Source organism: Delphinus delphis, chromosome 20 (genome assembly GCF_949987515.2).
Source record: "Delphinus delphis chromosome 20, mDelDel1.2, whole genome shotgun sequence".
NCBI classification, from domain to species: Eukaryota; Metazoa; Chordata; class Mammalia; order Artiodactyla; family Delphinidae; genus Delphinus; species Delphinus delphis.
In genome coordinates, this window is record NC_082702.1 from 11,466,361 (window position 1) to 11,485,983 (window position 19,623).

The 19,623-nt window shown below is 55.0% G+C and overlaps 2 protein-coding genes across 2 annotated transcripts; both read left to right on the plus strand.

The window, feature by feature from the left end:
- The first annotated feature begins 4,236 nt into the window (after window positions 1-4,236).
- On the plus strand, window positions 4,237-11,666 carry RPS19 (ribosomal protein S19). Its single transcript, XM_059998852.1, has 6 exons — window positions 4,237-4,321; window positions 4,789-4,859; window positions 5,133-5,233; window positions 10,061-10,244; window positions 10,675-10,729; window positions 11,602-11,666. The coding sequence occupies exons 2-6, from the start codon at window positions 4,789-4,791 to the stop codon at window positions 11,626-11,628; spliced, it is 438 nt and encodes a 145-aa protein (XP_059854835.1). The 5' UTR covers window positions 4,237-4,321; the 3' UTR covers window positions 11,629-11,666.
- A 3,874-nt stretch (window positions 11,667-15,540) lies between these two features.
- Window positions 15,541-18,929, plus strand: CD79A (CD79a molecule). Its single transcript, XM_059998853.1, has 5 exons — window positions 15,541-15,651; window positions 17,018-17,311; window positions 17,630-17,748; window positions 18,286-18,354; window positions 18,484-18,929. The coding sequence occupies exons 1-5, from the start codon at window positions 15,576-15,578 to the stop codon at window positions 18,595-18,597; spliced, it is 672 nt and encodes a 223-aa protein (XP_059854836.1). The 5' UTR covers window positions 15,541-15,575; the 3' UTR covers window positions 18,598-18,929.
- The last annotated feature ends 694 nt before the right edge of the window (window positions 18,930-19,623 follow it).

Genomic DNA, 19,623 nt, shown 5'->3' on the forward strand with positions numbered 1-19,623 from the left:
GCAGTTTAAGTTAACCAGTATCTAAATAGATTTTTGCATGAGTTCATGTTCCAGGGTATTTATTTGACGTGTGATTCTGTATATACCTGTGCACTCATGTCTGTCTCCATGCATGTGAAAACAGGAGAGAATTTTCATTTTGTGTCTAGGTTTGTGTGAGTAAGCAAAAAATAAACCTGTATTGTTTTAAGCCACTGAGATGTGGGGATTGTTTGCTACCGCAGCCTAACCTAGTTTATTCTGACTGACAGAAAGGACTTGTTCAATTCACTTCCCAAAGTGAAAATCAGATATTCAGTAACTACCACAAATAACTACAAACTTGGATTTCTTTTTATGGCCAGATAAGAAAGAGTGGTAGGCAGACACGGTAGGTGATTCACTGACTCAATAATTAAGTGACTGCTCTGTGCCAAGCATGGACAGTTTCCAGCTGCCCAGAGGGGCACAAGTGGAAATACCTACAGGGCCAAGCAGATCATATAAATGAGTAAAGAAGGCCAGAGGAGCCCTGGAAAACTGAGAATGCATGCCCTACCTAAGAAGGTAGCTTCCTTTTGGCCCTAGTGGATTGTTGCCAGGCAGGAACGTGGGCTCCGGATTGCCATATCTTCTGATTTTTCAAGAGAAGCTGGAAAACTAGATTTCTTTTTAAAACATCTTAATTTTCAAATGTTGGCTCAGTTTTCTTCTTTAAGTCCTATGTAGGTCAAACAAGACATATCTTTAGGCCAGCTTTAGTCAATGGAATGTCAACTTAATGCTAATCTAACGTAACATTTTTCAAACGGGGAGACTGAGACCAATCAGTACAGGAAGAATCAAGTTAAGTCTTTATCAAGGGTTTTTCCTGAACTAGAGAGATTCATGTATCTAAGTTCTGAAGGACCTATAAAACGTTAGTGACAGTTATTATCATTTATTGAGTACACACTCTATGCAATTCACATATATCCTCACAGCAACTCTGTAAGCTATGCACGATTACTCCAATTTTACAAACAAAGGAACACCTTAGAGAGATAAAGTGACTTGCCCAAGTATTTTAGTGAAAATTTGTAGGCAAATATTGGAGAAAGGTTCCTTCCTTGCCAGGCCCCAAATCAATAGGTAATTTTTATAATACATAGAGTGAAAAATTCAGGACTCCAGGAGACAGACACAAGTCCCGAGGGTTTTTCAAAAAGTCTTTATTTTTCTACTCAAGATAGCAGTAAGTAATAATGTCTTACTCACGTTTGTTTCTTAGTCCTCTGCTGTCAAGTCCTTCTCCTTGAACTGTTCCAAGCACGTGAAGACCTGGTGAGCTATTCCAAAGATATGAAGACTCGGAGACCCCCATCCCCATTTCTACTCTTAGAAGGGCCAAACAGAAAGTTCAAGGGACGTGCCTGATCACTGATTCTTTTTCCTAATGTTACCTACACCTCTTTTTATTCAAGATAATTGATGGTGATGGCATCCAATTACAACTTGCTCTTTTCTAGTTCGGGGCCTTGAGAAGGTGAGCTGCTTCTAATTCTAACATTACAGAGCAACAAATCTCCAACACTTCCCAGGACTCAGTGCAAGATAACCAAAGCCCAAAGTCTGCTTCACACCTTCCTTCCCTGACCTTGTTTTAACTTAGATGTGTGATTGACCCTTAATAGACCTGCCTAAACCTTGCTGTGCCATGCTCTCCCAGTGACAGAAAACCAAGCCCACATAGTCAAGGGGGGAGGGAAGCGTTGCAACATGCAACGTGGCTAAGACCCTGCTACTCAGGGCTGACCAAAGGTCCCCAGTACACCAAGCTCACACAGCTGGGAAGAGTAAAAGAGAAAGTATAATTTGAGGTTAAAGGATGACATGAGAAAAGGGAGGGGAAAAAAAGTGATGGAGACTGGAGGAAGGAGCTGGGGCAGGCCACTCTTCACAGACCATTTCTCTGCAGCCCATCTCCCCTTCTTGTCAGATCTGGCAGGGCTTTTTACACTACTGGCTAGGCCTACTTTGTCTATCAGATTGTCAGGGCTTCCCCATTGGTGCCTGAGGGAGAAGGGTGGAGGCTCTGCAGAGGTCAGCTGTGGGGAAAAGGGCACATTTACAAATTGCTCATGCTCCTCTGGCTGCAGCATCCTTCACCTGTGGTTGTGGGGAGCCAGCGGGCCCTTGGCCTCTGACCAGCCTTTGGAGATTAAAGCCAATAGACTGTGAGCACTGTTTCATGTGTCACTTCCTTTCCCATTACCCACTGCCAGGTGAGGAAAGGTGTTGCCCAGGTCCAATAGGGTACTGAGTAAATCATCCCTCTTCTAAGCTTCCTTCATGTACCATCCTGATGTTCTGCAGAAATAACCGGTGAGGTTCCAAATGTGAAGCACCATCCTGCTCCTCTCTCCAAACAAGTCTCCCCCACAGACACCCATGTTTCACATCAGGAGCTCATTTTACATTCTGCCCTTTGGGAATCCATGCTTCCTTTCATGTCAGCCCTATGTGAACCTGTTCCACTCCAGACCACACTCCTTGAGCAATGTAGAATCAACATCATACCACCCATGCCCATCCAGTTTCTCTACTCAGACCCTCATTGCCTGGGCCATGTAGACCTCATTCTGTATCCCCGTCCCATTGTGTAGCTGGCTCTGCAGCCGCCAATATAGACACATGGACAGTCCTATAACCCATGCCCTGCATAGACCCCCATCCTTTTCATCTGACAATGTCTCTGATAAGCCCCTTAGGTAGACTTCCTTACATTCCTTAGGGGCCCTTGGCCCGCAGTTTGCAGGCCTGATCACCCTGAGCTGTGCCCGTCTCTGTCCAACTATGTCTTCCCTTCCAAGAATAAGTACTCTCAGAGGGCAGGGCCTGCGTGCAACTCCTCTGTGGGTTCTCAGAATAGATGACTAAGTGAACCACGCTGTCTTGATTCCTTAGGAATTTCTTTTTCCTACAGAGTTAATGTACTCTAACGTGGCCTCTCCCCTCATCACAACATAAACAACTTCCTACCCTCGAACCACTTTTTAAGAGGTGGGTTTTTTTTCTTTTGAGTAGTTTTTAAGTTCACAGCAAAATTAAGCAGAAAGTAAGAGTTCTCATAGTCCCCCGGCCCTCCCACAGCCTCCCCCACTACCAGCATCCTACACCAGAGTGGTTCATTTGTTACACCGGCTGAATCTACACTGACACAGTATGGTTTACATTAGGATTCACATTAAATGCTTGCTCCTTGGGCTTCCCTGGTGGCGCAGTGGTTGAGAGTCCGCCTGCCGATGCAGGGGATACGGGTTCTGTGCCCCAGTCCGGGAAGATCCCACATGCCGCGGAGCGGCTGGGCCCGTGAGCCATGGCCGCTGAGCTTGTGCGTCCGGAGCCTGTGCTCCACAACGGGAGAGGCCACAACAGTGAGAGGCCCGCGCACAGCAAAAAAAAAAAAAAAATGTTTTCTCCTTGCAGCAAGTTAGCAACTTTATCAAACCACAGGTGTGTTCTTTGTGTTCTTGGGTGTTGGACCTTAGAAGGATTAAACTAGATAATGCACGTAATACTACATAATGTTTACCTGTGCCTTGCACAGAGTAGGCACACAAAAAGTATTTGTTGATAGAATTAATATGTGTGCACTAACTGCGAAGAGACTCAGGCGCTAGGAGGCAGAGCTGAGCTTCTCGGAAGGTCCCGCCTCTGTCCCTTTGCCCCTGACCTTATCTGCTCCCCGCCTCCACTGCCTCATTCCCACTCCGCTCTCCTGGGCTGTGGTGAAGCAATTTCCGCCCTAAGAAGGGCGCGGCTTCCGTCCCCTTCCGCTCTCGCGAGTACTGCTGGTTGAGGAAGGGTAGGTGGTGGCCACATTTCTTCGCTGCCCTTCCCCTGCTCTCCCGGTCACAGTTCCGCCCTTACTAGCCCCACTTCCGGCCAGAAAAGCCACTTCCACCCGGAAAAGTGGTCGTCCCGCTGGTGGCGCCAGGAGTAGCCAGGTCTCTTTATTTCCTGCCCACCCATAACTTCCGCCAGGAGATACAGTCTCCGCCGCTGTTTGTTCCATGCATGATCAACGCAAACGAAGCTAGATTCCCTCCAACTCAAGACGAGAGCTCCTCAAGCTGCAGGAGAAGGAAGGGCGGGGAGGAAACAAGCCTCCGCCCTCACGCCACACCCTCCCACGTTCACGGAGGGGAAGCCACATTTGCCCTGAGAGAGGCGCGGCCGCTTTTTTCCTAACCCCGTTCTCGCGAGTTCTCGGAACTCTCGCGATAACCAACGCCCGACTTGTGCGCCCGGGAAACCCCGTTGCTCCCTTTTCCCTGGCTGGCAGCTTGGAGGCCGCACGGTAAGCTGAGTGCTCCGGTCCGAACCGGGTGCGGGGTGCCGGGGCCCGATTCGCGATCCCGGAGCGTGTGCTTGGGAGCTCCGGGGTACCCGCGCGGGGCCGCCCCGCCCCCTGGAGTTGAGGCCACGTGCGAGCTGCAGGCCCGGGCATGTCTGGTTCGCGCTCTCCGGGAACCGAGGCTGGGCTTGGTGGGCAGCGGGGAGTGCGGGGGACCCCAGAATCAGGGGTTGGGGTCATACAGCGTCTTCACAAACGGGGGCAGGTAGTGTTCGTGCGACCCGGAGAGACCATGGGCGTCAGTGAGTTCTGTAGGACCCACAGGCGCAGGGGTCTTTAAAGCGGGGAATTGAAGTAGGGCCTTCGGAAGTAAGGAGAGTGCGACGGTTTAGATCGCGTTGGGGCTGGCCCCCGACCCTTGTTAGTCGTCTTCATCAATCCTGTGTTCACATGCTCGACTTTTCCCGTAGATGCCTGGAGTTACTGTAAAGGACGTGAACCAGCAGGAGTTCGTCAGAGCTCTGGCAGCCTTCCTCAAAAAGTGAGTGTGGGGATTGCGGTCCGAGTGGGTGGAGGCTGTCGCCTTTGCCTGATCCCTCAGCGCCCGCAGGCTTTCAGTCTGGGGAGGCTTGTTGGAGGTCTCTGTGGGATCCATCCTTTCTACATGAGGCCTGAGTTGTGTTTGAGTTTCAGTCTCTTTGTATTTTGGGACACATTGGGCTCTTCTTGATCTACAGTTGTGTTGAGGGGAGCGAATTGGGATGGAGTTTGTGGAGACTCCTGAATTGTGCCTTTCTCGCTGTCTTGGTCCCAGGTCCGGGAAGCTGAAAGTCCCTGAATGGGTGGACACTGTCAAGCTGGCCAAGCATAAAGAGCTCGCTCCCTATGATGAGAATTGGTTCTACACACGAGCTGGTGAGGAACTGGGGCCTTTGGCTGGGGCGTGGGGGGCTGGGTGTCCCCTTTGTGAGCTCTTACTTGCCCCCAGAAATAACAAGAGAGAAATCTTTGACTTTATCACTGCATGTTTTTTGTGACATTCAATTATTTTGTACTCTGAATCTGTTTCTTCATTTGTAAGAGATTCACGTGAGGACCTGTGCTTTCCTCTGAGTCTTGTGGGGGACCCAGGGACAAATGAGTAGGGTGTTCGTATTTTGCCTGGAGGTGGTTCATTTTAGAGAGAGGCATTGTCCTTTTAATGCCTATGGGTCTGTTTTATTGTTCAGATCGTCACACTAGACTGTCTCGTTAAATGAGTTGTTCGTAACTAAGGGGCTGGAGATCTGATCAGGTCACTCGTTGCTCTAGATCTTGGCAAGCCTCAAGTGTCCTGAAGAAAACCTTATGGTCACCCTGTACTGGTCCCTTTTTTTATCTTCTTATTAATCCTTTAGTAATGACTTTGAAGGACTGATTTTTTTTTTTGCGGTACGGGGGCCTCTCACTGCCATGGCCTCTCGTGTTGCGGAGCACGGGCTCCGGACGCGCAGGCTCAGCGGCCATGGCTCACGGGCCTAGCTGCTCCGCGGCATGTGGGATCTTTCCAGACCGGGGCACGAACCCATGTCCCCTGCATCGGCAGGCGAACTCCCAACCACTGCGCCACCAGGGAAGCCCCTGAAGGGCTGATTTTAAGTGTAGCCCCTGATTGCATAGTGCTAGTGCTAGTGTTGCCTCATCTGTCTTTAATGTTTCAAGTTTCTCCAGTCACCCCCATGGAGGCTTACCTTGGGAGTAGGGGATGGGGTTCAAGGCTGGATTGTGCCAAGGTGGCAGCCTCTGCACAGGGCTTTCACTAAAGGCTCTCGGCCTCTCTTGTCTTCAGCCATCCTGTGTGACGTGGGGGCTCTGTCCTGACCAGAGCTTGTCTGTAGGTGGGAAGCAGAGTTTGGACAAAACTCCAGAATAACCTTGAGAAGAGTTGGCCTTGGTATAAGGTGCCCAGCACCTCGGAGCATGAAGTATTTTGTAGATGGTGGGCCAATCTTTCAGGCCCTAGACTGGGCATAGGGGCCAGCATGCTCAGCTACAGTCTCTGACCCCTGAGGACTAAAAGGTCAAGTCTGTGAGATGAGTGGGATGGGTAGCATATCTGGGCAGAAAAATGGGTCTGGTGAAGGGGAGCTGACTTGACCTCCCGGGCACACAATCAGTGGTGGCGGGGCCTGGACGAGACCACCACTACCTCTGTCATCCACCCATCTTGGGAAGCAAGGCATGCCTGGTCCTGACTGCTCTTTGGTGATGCTTCAAGAGCCGATAGGTCAAGCAAGGCAACTTTGGATCTAAGATGAGGAGAAAGAATCTCATAGCTTTTCCCATTTGATGAGGTGAATACGCATATTTTGTATAACCTGTACCTAACAAAAACTTCCCAAGTAGGTCTGGTGGTTGCCGATTTGCAGTTGATGTCAGGGAGGTTAACATGCTTGTGGTCTGCCAGCTGCTGATGCCACAGTCTGCCCGACTCTTGTCATGATTGGAGGTGGGGGCAGCTCTGTCCCCTTGGCAGCGTTTTGTACTTTATTTTTTAGGTGGGGAGAGATTACGGGGAAATGGGGAAAGGACCCTGGGTAACACACACCGAGTTGAGCCTGCTGGCCGTCTCTACAGTTGCTGCGGCCCCTTTCTGCCCACTGCGCGCCTTCGCCAACACATCACGCTGGGTGTGCGTCCTCTGCCTGCCCTGCTGCTCTCCCTTGGCATTTCCAACGCTCGCTTTTGACTTCAGTTCCCCGGCTGCCCTAGTGGCACAGTGTAAGGGTTCTAGACCAGGGTGTGTTGTGTGCGCGTTGTTGGGGCACAGCCATGCCTGTTTGTATAAAATCATGACAGGCGAGAGTTGCCGATGCCACAGGCTACATGGTCTGCTCTCCGACCCTTTACAGGAAAAGTCTGCCGACCTCTGTTGGAGTCGAGAGTGCTCCCACTTGGTTTGGTCAGTCCATACTCTGGACAGGTGGAGTCATAGGAGATAGTCATTTATCCAGGAGAAAAGTGAGATACAGACCGGTGACGGCCGTGGGAGGGTGTGGCAGGCTGACTCCAAAACCACAGTCTGCCGTATTTGCTTTTCCTCCTCTGGATCGTGGGCCCCCTCGGGGGTTTGGGGCTGAAGCCAGTGGGATAGCGACCTGTCCTGGGAGGCTGAGCTCTGGCAGTGAGGGCAACAGGGCAGTGGGGGTCAAATGCTGGAGACATAAGAGCCAGCACGGTGTGGACAGCTATTGACCTCAGGTATGGGGGATACAGAGGGCAGAGGGAGATGGCAGGGCCTTGAGGGTGGTCCGCAAGAGCTGCAGACCTGTAGGGGAGAGCACTCACCAGGCAGTGGTGTAGGGGGCAGTGTGTGTGAGGGGTGAGGTGTAGAGATAGAAAGAGCGTGTTTCAGGGGAGTGGGGAGAGTGCTCTGAGGGGAGGAGCAGTGTCAAGGGGGGACCACTGCAGGGCTTTGAAAGGGAGTGGTGCAGTGTGGCCCTAGACAGGCTTCTTGACCTCAGTTCTCAGAAGGGTCTGCTTGGGGGGAGGTAAGAATAAGAACACAGTGTGTGTCTCAGTAGGTGTCCAGCGGTGAGTGAGCAGCTGTGGGACTGGGGCGCCTGAGTGCTGTGTCTGTGTCTGTGTGTGTGTGTGTCGTGCTGCTCAGCTTGCAAGATCTTAGTTCCCCAACCAGGGATTGAACCCAGGCCCCTGCAGTGAAAGGGTAGAGTCCTAACCGCTGGACCACCAGGGAATTCTCCTGCACCAGATAATTTTATGCGTCATTAAGAAAGACGTGACGCTCCCCCTGGGAGAAACTAAGGTTGAGCTTTATTGGAGTTTGTTCCTTGCCAGTCACTGCTCAGGGTTGAAGTAAGTTGTTCCCCTTAGTACCATGGCGCAGACCACTTGAAGGGGGTGGACTCTGTCGCAGCTCACAGGGAGCAGTGTTGGGGTTCAGACCCCATGTACCAGACAGCCCGCCCCTTTCCGTGCTGAGATTGGGCTGAGCGCTGGTCCTGGTTCAGCAAGATTCACTTCTAGTGTGCAGCCTCTTCCGGGCGTTCATGAAATTAGGAGTGTTCATCTCAGCCCCTTCGTAAGGCTCTTAACGCCTTCCCCAGCCCAAGTGGGAGAGCAGATCTCCACCTAGAGCCAGGGCGTGAGCAGACAGGTGCAGGGGGGTGGCCGTAGCCGTTGGGCATTTGCACTGGTCTTCAAGGCGAGTTTCCGTGAGGTCACTCCTGGCAGAAAGATTGTGGGGGGTGGCTTGTAACAGGTGACTCTTGATCCTGGCAGTGGGTGGGCTGCTTGGTGCCTGGAAGAGGGACAGATCCCTGATCTGGGGGGTGGGGTGAGGACTAAAAGAACCAAGGAGAGTGGTTTTAAAGTGAGTGGAGGACAAAGGCAGTGGTATCAGGGAGAGGCTGCACAGTGGTCCTGGAGAAGTGGCCATGGTTTGTGCTGCACTGTTGGCCCCTGAAGCCTGTGGCTGTATCCGGAGACGGTCTTAGAGGGCAGGAGAGAGGCTGAGAAAAAGTTGTGCGCAGGAACTGCTCTGGGAGGGGCAGCTGGAGGGAAGGAGGAGCCTACCTCACCTGGCCACTTCCCCCTCCCCCCAGCTCAGGACGCTGGCGGGTCATGGAGATGGCCCAGCGCCCCCTGACTCTTGGCGCAAGTCATTATTGAAGGAATGAGTCCTCGGCTCCCCCGTTCATCTTCAGGACTAAGGGGGATCTAACGTGCTGGTCTCTGCGGTGACCTGAATCCCTACCTTTGAGCTTTCAGCCAGGCAGGGCTGTGTGATGGCCAGCACCTGGGCCCCAGTTCTTCAAACCTCAGTGGCCCCCTGAGGTAGAAGAGCAGAACCTTCTGGAGGGGCTGTCCCTACGGAGCTTGTGGCGTGAGCCCAGGAGTACTCTGTGGAGTTTAACCTTTTCCATACAGGAAAGTAGCACCTGACGCGTTCATGGCATCTTCACAGTAGCGCTCAATGAGGTACTTTTTGTCCCGGTTCTCAGGTGAGGAGGGTAGGTGACTTGCCAAGGCCACAGTATCGGGCGGGCTGCTAAGGCCATGTTACTGCCTCAGGAGAGAGTGAAAAGCAGATGGCATAGGGCTTGGCAGGCACGTGTTCCAGTTGAACAGAAGAGGATTTCCAAGGAGGCTGGCCAGGGTGGGTGAGGGACTTGCCCAAGCCCGTCAAGGGACCAGAATCCCAGTCCACAGAGTGGGTGACGCACCTTCCAGGTTGGGAACATCCGCTGCATAGGATGTCAGCTCTGCTACCACTGTTACCTAAGCTCTCCAGCGCTGGGGTGTGGGAGGATCAGTAGGTCTCTTCTCCAGCTCTGCTGCCCTTCAGAGCTCCCAGGCAGATGAAGGGGGACAGTCACGGCTTAAACATTTGCTAGACTCTCCCCACAGAACCTCAGGTCCACCTCGCAGCGCAGCTGGGCACTAACAGCTAAGCAAGTCCCTGCGGGGGTGGGTTGCCTGCCTGGTCACGTGGCTACGGCAGTCCCTCCACTGCCTGTGCACGCCAGTCTCCTGAACTGGGGGGTGGTCAGGTACGGGGGCTTGGTGTGCATTCTCACGTTTCAGTTTCCCTGACTGTAAAACGGTAAGGTGAGAATCTGCTGCCGCACACAACTAGATTTGTGACCTTGAGCAAGGCCCTTTCCTAAGGCTGCCTCAGCTGTGGAGAAGCGTCTTCTCTGCCTGAGAAGGGTTCTCAAGTCTCCCTTGCCTCCCACCCAGCTTCCACAGCACGGCACCTGTACCTCCGGGGCGGCGCTGGGGTTGGTTCCATGACCAAGATCTACGGGGGGCGTCAGAGGAATGGTGTCATGCCCAGCCACTTCAGCAGAGGCTCCAAGAGCGTGGCCCGGCGGGTCCTCCAGGCCCTGGAGGGGCTGAAAATGGTGGAAAAGGACCAAGATGGGTAAGTGGGGGGGGGGGCGGTGCACCTGCCCCCCAGCCAGGCAGGGGATTCTTCAGAATCCTGCACGGCGCGGGGCCTCCCCTCGACCTCTCTGGCTAACTACTCCAGGCTCCAGGAAGGTAATTTAGCGACTGTCCGCTTTCATTAGCCTGCTCGTTAGCTTTTCCCAATTGATTTTTCGGGGCTTTTGATCTAATGCTTGCACAAACGGCACCCCATCAGCTCCCAGGGGAGCTCCCACTCCAGCCTCCAGCTTGTTGGAATGCAGCCGGCTAGGGACCTCAGTGGGACTTGGCTGGTGTCATGTGGTCCTGTGGCCAGGTGCCTTCTTGGAAAGCCTGGCTCGTGTCCAGGAGAGGCCTGGCAGGGATCAGGGATGCTGGTGGGAGCCTGCACTCACCTGGGGCTATATGACCCTTCTCTCCCACAGGGGCCGCAAACTAACACCTCAGGGACAGAGAGATCTGGACAGAATCGCTGGACAGGTGAGGGCTGGGTACCTCAGTCACCACCTGGGTGTTTCTGGAGCCTGGGTTTTGTCAGATGGGAGTTTCCTCCCCTGGAGGGCACAGCCAAGGGGAGGAGGGTGCAGGAGAAAGAACGTTTCTGACAGACTTCCTGTGGGGGCTGGTTGAAAATGCAGGTGCCTGGGTGAAGGGAGGCCCAGGGTGCGGCTCGCCGGGCTGGCTTCTGCAGGGCACGCTCCCGCACACGCGACTCCCTCTTCCTGGTCAGCCTTCTGATCCCGGCTGCAGTGTTTTCTTCCTTAGTCTTCATGCTTACTGAGTGTTGGGGTGCCTGAGAACCCCGGTCTCCATCCAGATGCTGACTGACTATAGACACCCTGGGCCAGAGTCCCTTCACCTGGAGCCAGGCTCCCCGTCTGTAGAGAGATCTGCTTTTGCCTACCTCGGAGGGAGGTGGTGACGATTCCATGAGCTACGGCAACAGAGGCCCCCGGGGTCTGGCATGACCTCTTGACTCAGGCCTCCTGGGAGTCTTGGACTGTTGAGTCACTTAAGTGTCAGAAGAGAACGGAGGTGTCAGCCCTCTGGGGATTGGGGTGGCCTGGAATGAGAAGGTGGCTCTTCAGGGCAGAGCAGGGCCTGGCACAAACAGCAGTGTGGAGTGATGGGCAGATTGGAAACACACGACAACGCTCTCTTTCCTTGAGAGTCCCAGTTCTATCCTTCTGTAAAATGGGGAGGTACCCAAGATTGTGAGGATCGGATGAGATGAATACATGTAAACCACGAATCAGGGTGCCTGGCATCCCATAGCTACTGGGGAGCTACTGTGACGTGCTTGAACACAGACCCCACAGCTGATCTTAACTGTTTGTCCATCTTTCCCACAGGTGGCAGCTGCCAACAAGAAGCATTAGAACAAACGATGCTGGGTTAATAAACTGCCTCGTTCGTAGTCCTGGTCTGGGTCTCTTGATTGGGGGGTGGCCGGGCAAGAGGAAGGAGTGCTGCACTGCACTTCCCTTCCCTTGAGAAAGAGGGGGGCCAGGGCCTTTCCTGGATGGCTGTGGTACTCAACAGCCTCGGAAACCTGAGGCCTGGCCTTCCAGGTTCACACGGTTCTGCCCCAAGTGGGCGAGACGGTGGTGCAAGACCCAGGGGGCCCTTGCTCCTCTCCCACACCTTGCCTTTGCGGGTCTCAGAAAAAGAAACGGAAAGTTCAAGCAGTGGCCCCACGTGGAGCCTTGGACCCTGCTGGAACAAAACAGGAGGGCCCTGGGGCTCAGGTGCTGCTTCTCTGGAAGGAAGTGGACAGGGAAAGCCGTCACTCGGGGCGGTCCTTCGTGTGCTTCCAGCCCAAGGTGACCTGCCTGGTATACACGTCCTTTTCCTGACCTACACGGGAGCCTTCACTTTGGGGATCTCTGGCCTGGGCCCTGCTGTAAGATGGAGCTAGCTGTACCTGCCCCAAGAATTGGGATGCAGTGCTGAAGCTGCAGCAGGGACCCAGCCGGCAGGGGGCTGCTACTTCCCTCCTAAAGGGAGGGGCATGGCCCCTGCATAGAGGCCAAGTTCCCAGGGCCCTCGTGGTGTCGCCCCCCCCACCACAGTTCTGCATGGTGATTGGCTCTTTGCACTAATGGGACGGGAGCCCCACCTGTGATTGGTCTCCTGGCCCAGGTGGGAGGTGCAAAGGGCTTCCAGTAGGCAGGTGCTAAGCTTTGGAAGGGTCCCCTTACCACGCTTTGAGACCTGGCCCACCTCCCATTTGGGGAAAACTAAGATGCTGGGCCTGAGCTGGCTAGGCCAAGACCCCTGAGGTTCCCGCATCCCAAGTTACTCCTCAGATCAAACCCATTTCCTTCCAGTGCCAAGCCTGGCTTTGAACTCCCAATGACTTGGGTTCAAATTCCAACACTGCCCAAAATTCTGTGCGACCTTGAGCAAACTTACCCTCGGCCTTGTGCTCCTGCCTGTAAAGCTGCTTACCCCTACCTGAGGGATTCGGGGAGGTGCCGAGTCTTGGCTCAAAGGCACACCTGATGCACCGAGATGTCCAAAATGGAAAGTATCAAACCAAAGAGTCCCTGCACCCAGTGGGGGATGGAGGTGTCATTTCCCCCAGCCTGGAAGTTGTCAGGACTGGAAGATTTGATCTGAATAAACACTGGACTAGAGCCTGCCACGTGCAAGGTGCTTTATAAATATATCACTTAATACGCTGTGAAATAGGTACCAAAAGGCGCAGTTTGGAGGTGGGGAAGATCAGTCACGGGTTGGGTAATTTGCCTGATGTCCCACAGCCAGGAGGTGGCAAAGCCAGCATTTGGACCCGGGCTCTAGCCACTACAGGGCACTGTCCCTTAGAAGTGGGGAAAATGAGGCCCAAAGGCTTACACTCCTGGGCATGGCCTTCAGCCAGTCCTTGTTTGGGGCCTAAGTTTCCTCTTTTGCTGATTGAGGATGAAGATATTTCCCAGGGTCGTCCTGGGAATGCAATGCCAAGCGTCTGGTTTGCTCACAGTGCCAGATACCAGGGTGCTGGGTAAGCGGGAGGTGGAGGTGCCCAGGCAGGCCAGCGAGCCTGAGAGGGCCTACAGTGCGGCGGCTTCAGCCACTGGGAGGCAGTCGAGGGCCTGGAAACCGGCTCAGCCAGGAAGGATGCTGAAGGAGGTGAATTCCTAAGGGCTGCAGCGTCTGGATCCAGACGTCTTCCTACATGGGGGTTACAGGAAGAACTTTAGTACAGAGGGGCTAATGACCTGCTGTACAGAGAGGGAGCCAACAGAACACCTGGGTCCCTGGAGGGAAGGAGGGAAGGCCCGAGGGCCAGAGAAGAGGAACTGTGTCCTAGGAACTGTGCTAAGCACACTGTGATATTCTTACAGCCTCACAGGTAGGGAGGTTATGCCCAGATTACAGGAAGAGAAACTGAGGCTCAGATGACCAGAGCTGAGATTCAAACCCAGGAGGTGTGAAGTCTTGAGGCCCATGTTCTTCTGTGTGGGTGACAGTTGCACCTTTTTTTAAAAAAAAAAATACTTCAAGCATGCAAAACAGTATATATACATAATAGTGTAACAAAGACCCATGGGACTTCCCTGGTGGCGCAGTGGTTAAGAATCCACCTGCCAATGCAGGGGACACGGGTTCGAGCCCTGGTCCGGGAAGATCCCACGTGCCATGGAGCAACTAAGCCCATGCACAACTACTGAGCCTGTGCTCTAGAGCCCACGAGCCACAACTACTGAAGCCCGCGTGCCTAGAGCCCGTGCTCCGCAACAAGAGAAGCCACCGCAATGAGAAGCCCATGCGCCGCAACGAAGAGTAGCCCCTGCTCGCCGCAACTAGAGAAAGCCTGCGCGCAGCAACGAAGACCCCGCGCAGCCAAAAATAAATAAATAAATAAGACCCATGAACCCACCACCCAGCTTAAAAAGTAAAGCAAGGCATAAAACTAAGACAGACAAAGCCCTCTGTGTACCCTTCCCAGTCGCAACCTCCTTGCTTCCCCCAGAGGTAACCCCTCTCGGGAGTGGGGTATCACTCCCCTGCATGCGTTTACACCTTTACTGTAGACACATGTGTCCCTAACAGCACACGCTGTTGTTTTGCCTTTTGAAAACAAGCCAGCCGGATCCTGTCATAGTACATTTCTTCTCATTTTCTTGTTGTTTCTGAGATGCAGCCATGTTGACGAGCAAAGCTCGGCCTCTTCTGCTGTGTGCTACGCCATTGACTGACTATACCTCAATTTATGCATCCCTTCTCCTGTAAATGGGCTTTTCGTCTGTTCCCAGTTTTTGCTACCAAAAATCTCCCTGCCGTGAATTTTTTCATGGGGTCTCCTTGTGTGTGTGTGTGTGCGCGCGCATGTATGAGATGGTCCCCTAACTGCTCACAAACATCTAAACAACCTCATGTCATTCCCCCACCCCCCCCACCCCTCAGGCCTCGTTTTCCTCCCACTTGACCTACAATAATGCTCAAAGGAAGCTGGTCACACATAAGTGACTTGGAATCCCTGCTCCACCACCAGACTGTACAAACTGGGCAAGTAACAGTGATGGTGTTCCCTCTCTGTGATGGCCTCAGCTTCCTCCACTGTAAAATGGGGGGTGGCCTACCTTGCCCACTTGTGGAGAGGCTGAAAGAACACCAAGAAAGAGCCCATCGTGGCCCTTTGGGTGTCGGGAACATCAACTTATGTCACAACATCAGGGAGATATTTTTATCCTTATCTCTTGAATTAAAAATGCCAAATCTTGGAAAGGGAAGCCACCACCTAGTCACGGAGCTGGTGGGCCTGCCTCATGTATTCCTCATGAGCATTAACAGTAACTAACATTTACTGAGCACCTACTACGTGCCAGGCCCTGTGTTCAGTGCTGTGCATGCACAACCTCTTTAAATCCTCTTTTCCAACCCCAAGGAGGGAGGACACGGAGGCTCAGAGAGGGGACACGTTTTGCCCAAGGCCAGTGAGAGGAAAGACCAGGCTCGGAGCCACCCACGTCCCCTGACCACCTGTGCGCAGCAGGCACCCCGAACTCTGGCTCCCTCGGGCTTCCTTTGCAGTGACGAGCCAGGCCTTAAACCAACCTCTTCCCCCACCCAAGCAGCCTCCTCTCGGGGGAGTTGTGGCGGCCACAGGTGCAGGGAGCAGTTCCTCCCCACTCACGGCCTGAAGCCTCCCGGCAGGGGCTGCCCCCAACCTGACAACCAAAGGACGCAGCAGCGGGGCCAGTGGAGCCCATCTCCGAAGGGCTGGGCAGGAAGTGGGGCGGGGTTTGGGGCTCGGCCGAGGTGGGATCTGGTACCCCAGGGCCGCTGCTACCCAGACAAAACAACCCACTGGGAGAAGATGCCTGGGGGTCCCCGAGCCCGCCAAACCCCGCATGCCACCATCTTTCTCCTCTTGATCTTCGCTGCTAGCATGGGTACGTGGTCAACAGGCAGGTGCTGGGGGCAGGTGGGGGGGGGAACTGGGAGACTGTTGAGAGGGCCCAGGCAGTGGGGACGGGAGAGGAGCTGGCAGGAGGGGTCTAGAAAAGACCCCGTAGAAACTGCATCTGCTTGACCGTCCCAAGCAGGCCAACGGGAGGCTGGAGGGGGGCTCAGCGAAATTGAAGGGGCATCCCCCGTGGGGGAGGCAGGGCGAGAGACACCTTCCGCACCTCCTCGTCCCCCCAGATCAAAATAAGGAACTAAGGCTGCCCTTGACTGAGCTCCAGAGCTGGGGGCAGGGAGGGGACTGTGGGTAGTGCTCAGTTTCAGGGGAGAAAAAGCTTTTCTCCTTCTCTGCCTTGAATCCCGGTCACCATCCCCTAGGTAGGGAACCCCTTCTCAGTGCTGGGGGAGCCGGTGACCTTCCCCCTTCCTCTCTCACGCAAGGCCAGCTGGCAGGGCTGTGAGCACCCCATTTGACGGAGTTTAGAGAGGTGGCCAGTCACCCCAAATTTCCACTGGGAGCTGAGTTTGGAGTCCGTGACCCTCAGGTTGCTGCCTCTGCCGCCACCTCTCTCCTCCTCCCGCCACAGACAGCCATGTGGACTGGCCCGAGGGCAGCGAGGGGGCAGAGGGGGGGGATAGTGGCACAAGAACTGGGGCTTCCCCAGCCTGGGCCACCCAGCCCCCTCCCGCCAACCACCTAGCTGAGGCCCTCCCCTAACGCCCAGCCCAGCCCAAACACTGAACTCACCCCTGGCACCCAGCTTGACACACACAAAGTTACGCAAACGGAGGACAAGGGGCAGGCCCAGGGTCACAGGGCAGGACAGACTCACAAACCGGCAGGAAGCAGCCCAGGGCCAGGGGGCCTGGGTTCGAACCCCTGAGCCACTCCTGCCGCCCTGGGCCTCAGCTGTCACACTTGTAAAATGGGATAATGAGAGAACCGACGTCTAAGGGTTCTGTGACAGTTATACACAATATATAAAGCGCCAGGTGTGTGGCCAGGCTGGGGCTGGGGTGAGAAAATAATCTAGGAAGGCCTGCAGGAGGAGGTGATGCCCAAACTGATTCTAGAAGGAGCTGCCTGGGGGGCACTGCTAGCACTGGGGACCCGACTATCCAAGTGCCAGTGAGCTCAGTGGGGCCGAAGCTCGGAGCAGGTACGGAGAGGGTGGCAGGAGCTGGCTCTGGAGAGGCGAGTGGGGACCCCCCAGCAGTGTGTCACTCACACTCTTCTGCACACACCCCCACCACTCACACATGCACACACACAGCCAGGAGCGCTGTAGAAGCAGGGGCCGGGCTGGGCCTGTGTCTCCATTCACGGTCCCTCACGCATTTGCCTCTCCGCAGGCCCCAGGTGCCAGGCCCTGTGGGTGGACTGGGGCCCACCATCGGTGACGGTGAGCATTGGGGACGACGTCCGCCTCCTGTGCAGACACAACGGCAGCAACCCCAACATCACATGGTGGCGCATCCTCCAGGGCAACTCCACGTGGCCCCCGATGATGGAGCTCTCAAGCCCGGGCCCCAAGGGCGAGCTGGTCATCCAGCAGGTGACCAAGAGCCACAGGGGCATGTACAGGTGCCAGGTCAAGGAAGGCCAGAAGGTCCAGCGCTCCTGTGGGACCTACCTCCGCGTGCGTGGTGAGTGCACAGCTCCCCACAGCTGGGGCCATACCTCCGCGTGCGCGTGCGTGGTGAGCGCACACCACTCCGCCGCTAGGGCCGCTGGCTTCCTCACCTGTGACAGGGGCGGGGGTGGGGGGGGTGGGGGGGGTGGAGCCAGTGCCTGAGCTCCTGCATCTCGGGCATCCTCACTCCCCGGCTCACACACGGTGGCTGATTGATTTTCTCACCTGCAAGGTGGGGACTTCAGTGGTCTTGGGCCTCGATGCGAGTGTGGCCGGGAGGCGAGGGGAGGACTCGAGGCGCTGGGCTCTGAGCGGCACTCCCTCCTCACAGAGCCACTCCCCAGGCCCTTCCTGGACATGGGCGAGGGCACCAAGAACAACATTATCACAGCCGAGGGCATCATCCTACTCATCTGCGCCGTGGTGCCTGGGACGCTGCTGCTGTTCAGGGTGAGCCGCGCCGGGGACCAGGGTCCCGCCTAAAACTTGACAGAATGGCAGCCCCCCCCCATAGGGGCTGTGAGGGGGTCAGGAATTTAATATAAGGAAAGCATTTTACATGGCGCTGGGCCCGGAGGGGCGTCCTGGCTCAGTCTCCCCCCAGGGGTGTCCTCACATTCCCCGCCCCCCACAGAGATGTCCAACTCTCCCCGTCTACCCAGGAGTGCTGTCGCCTCCAGATGTAGCCAAGGCCAGGGAAGATGGGGGCTGGTGTCCTCCCAGAGTCTCTGGCCAGCACCAGTCTATCTTTAGGGCGCGGGGCAACTACAGCCATTTACTATTATTGTTGTTGTTATTCGTGGAGAAGAACAGGCAGTGGCGACAGCCCAAAGGGCACTGGCTTGGACCCAGAGAGACCTGCCATTTACAGGACATGTGGCTCTGGGCATGTCCCTTACCCTTTCTGGTAAAGCACCTCCTGGCCTCCATGAGGGTCTGAAAACACATTCTCTCCCCCATTCACGGAGGCTCCCAATTCCCCAACAGAAACGGTGGCAGAACATGAAATTCGGGGCAGATGTCCAGGATGACTATGAAGATGAAAATCTTTATGAGGTGAGTGGAAGGTGGGGACAGGTGCGTGTCTGTGGGCGGGGCTCTTACGGGGTTCCTCCCTGAGGTTGGCCGGGAAGCAGGGACCCAGGCGTCCGGGCCCTGAGGCTCACCACCCCATTTCCACCCCAGGGCCTGAACCTCGATGACTGCTCCATGTATGAGGACATCTCCCGGGGCCTCCAGGGCACCTACCAGGATGTGGGTAGCCTCCACATCGGAGACGTTCAGCTAGAGAAGCCGTGACCCAGCCGGGCTGCCCCCCCAGCTGGGCACCCAAACCGTGTCTCACCCCACTTCCTTGGGACCCGCTCTCTTTTCACAATCTTTCCTGGGAGTATCCTGACTCAACTTCCCCCTTGGGAGTGGCCACTCTTCTTCCCTCTAGACCGTCCTCATCCCCTCCCCACACCCTAACTCAATCCTCCCCTTACTGCCTTTCCCAGGCTCCCCCCCACCCAGCGGGTAATGAGCCCTTAGTCGCTGCTTCTAGGGGAGCTGATTGTAGCAGCCTCATTAGTGTCACCTCCCCCCTCCCTGCTCTGTCATGGCCACTTAGTGATAATAAATCCTTCCCAACTGCAGACCTTCGCAGGAGTCACGGATCTCATGGGGACCACTTCCCCCCCTCCTCTGGGACCCAGAGGTCCAGGACCTCAGCCCCCTCCTCCCCCAGCTCCTGACCACTCCCCACACCTGGGACCAGGTAGCCAGTCTTGGCTGTCCCCTGGAAGAACCAGGAAGTGTCTTGGGAAGGTCCCCAACCCAGGCCATGTGCCTGAGCAGAGGGGGACACAGAGGGGACCCAGGTAACCATATTCATTTATGCGTATTTAAGTCCCAAAGACACAGTGGACTGTCTGGTGAGACGGGTACCAAATTCTGACCATGGCCACACCTGTTCTCTGGGAGTGGACTTGTAGAAGTGGGATTTGGAGAGTTTGTGGCCCTAAACTGGGGATGGTGGGGAAATCCGGAGGCGGTTGACAGAGAGGGACAGAGATAGAGTTTCTGAGCTAGATAGGGGAGGGAAATCGAGACAAGGATAATGATGGAGAGACAGAGCAAGTGAATTGAAAGACACTGAGGAGAAAGGGCATCAGAGAGAGACAGAGAGACAGCTGGAAGAGACGGGAAGGAAAGAAGGGTCCATAGAAAAATGGACATCGAGAGGCTGACCCTTGAGACTCTAGGGTAAGCAACAGTTGGGGAAATGACTGATGGCGATGCAGAAAGATCCAGACCCAGAGATGGGGAGAGAAGGCTCTGAGG

What these genes read in the sequence shown, in the direction of transcription:
- RPS19 (XM_059998852.1), top strand. Translation starts at nt 4,789, where the DNA reads ATGCCTGGAGTTACTGTAAAGGACGTGAACCAGCAGGAGTTCGTCAGA. An exon ending in CTGGCAGCCTTCCTCAAAAA is followed by an intron (nt 4,860 to 5,132) that starts GTGAGTGTGGGG and finishes TCTTGGTCCCAG; the next exon opens with GTCCGGGAAGCTGAAAGTCC. An exon ending in TGGACAGAATCGCTGGACAG is followed by an intron (nt 10,730 to 11,601) that starts GTGAGGGCTGGG and finishes TCTTTCCCACAG; the next exon opens with GTGGCAGCTGCCAACAAGAA.
- CD79A (XM_059998853.1), top strand. Translation starts at nt 15,576, where the DNA reads ATGCCTGGGGGTCCCCGAGCCCGCCAAACCCCGCATGCCACCATCTTT. An exon ending in GATCTTCGCTGCTAGCATGG is followed by an intron (nt 15,652 to 17,017) that starts GTACGTGGTCAA and finishes GCCTCTCCGCAG; the next exon opens with GCCCCAGGTGCCAGGCCCTG. An exon ending in GACCTACCTCCGCGTGCGTG is followed by an intron (nt 17,312 to 17,629) that starts GTGAGTGCACAG and finishes CCCTCCTCACAG; the next exon opens with AGCCACTCCCCAGGCCCTTC.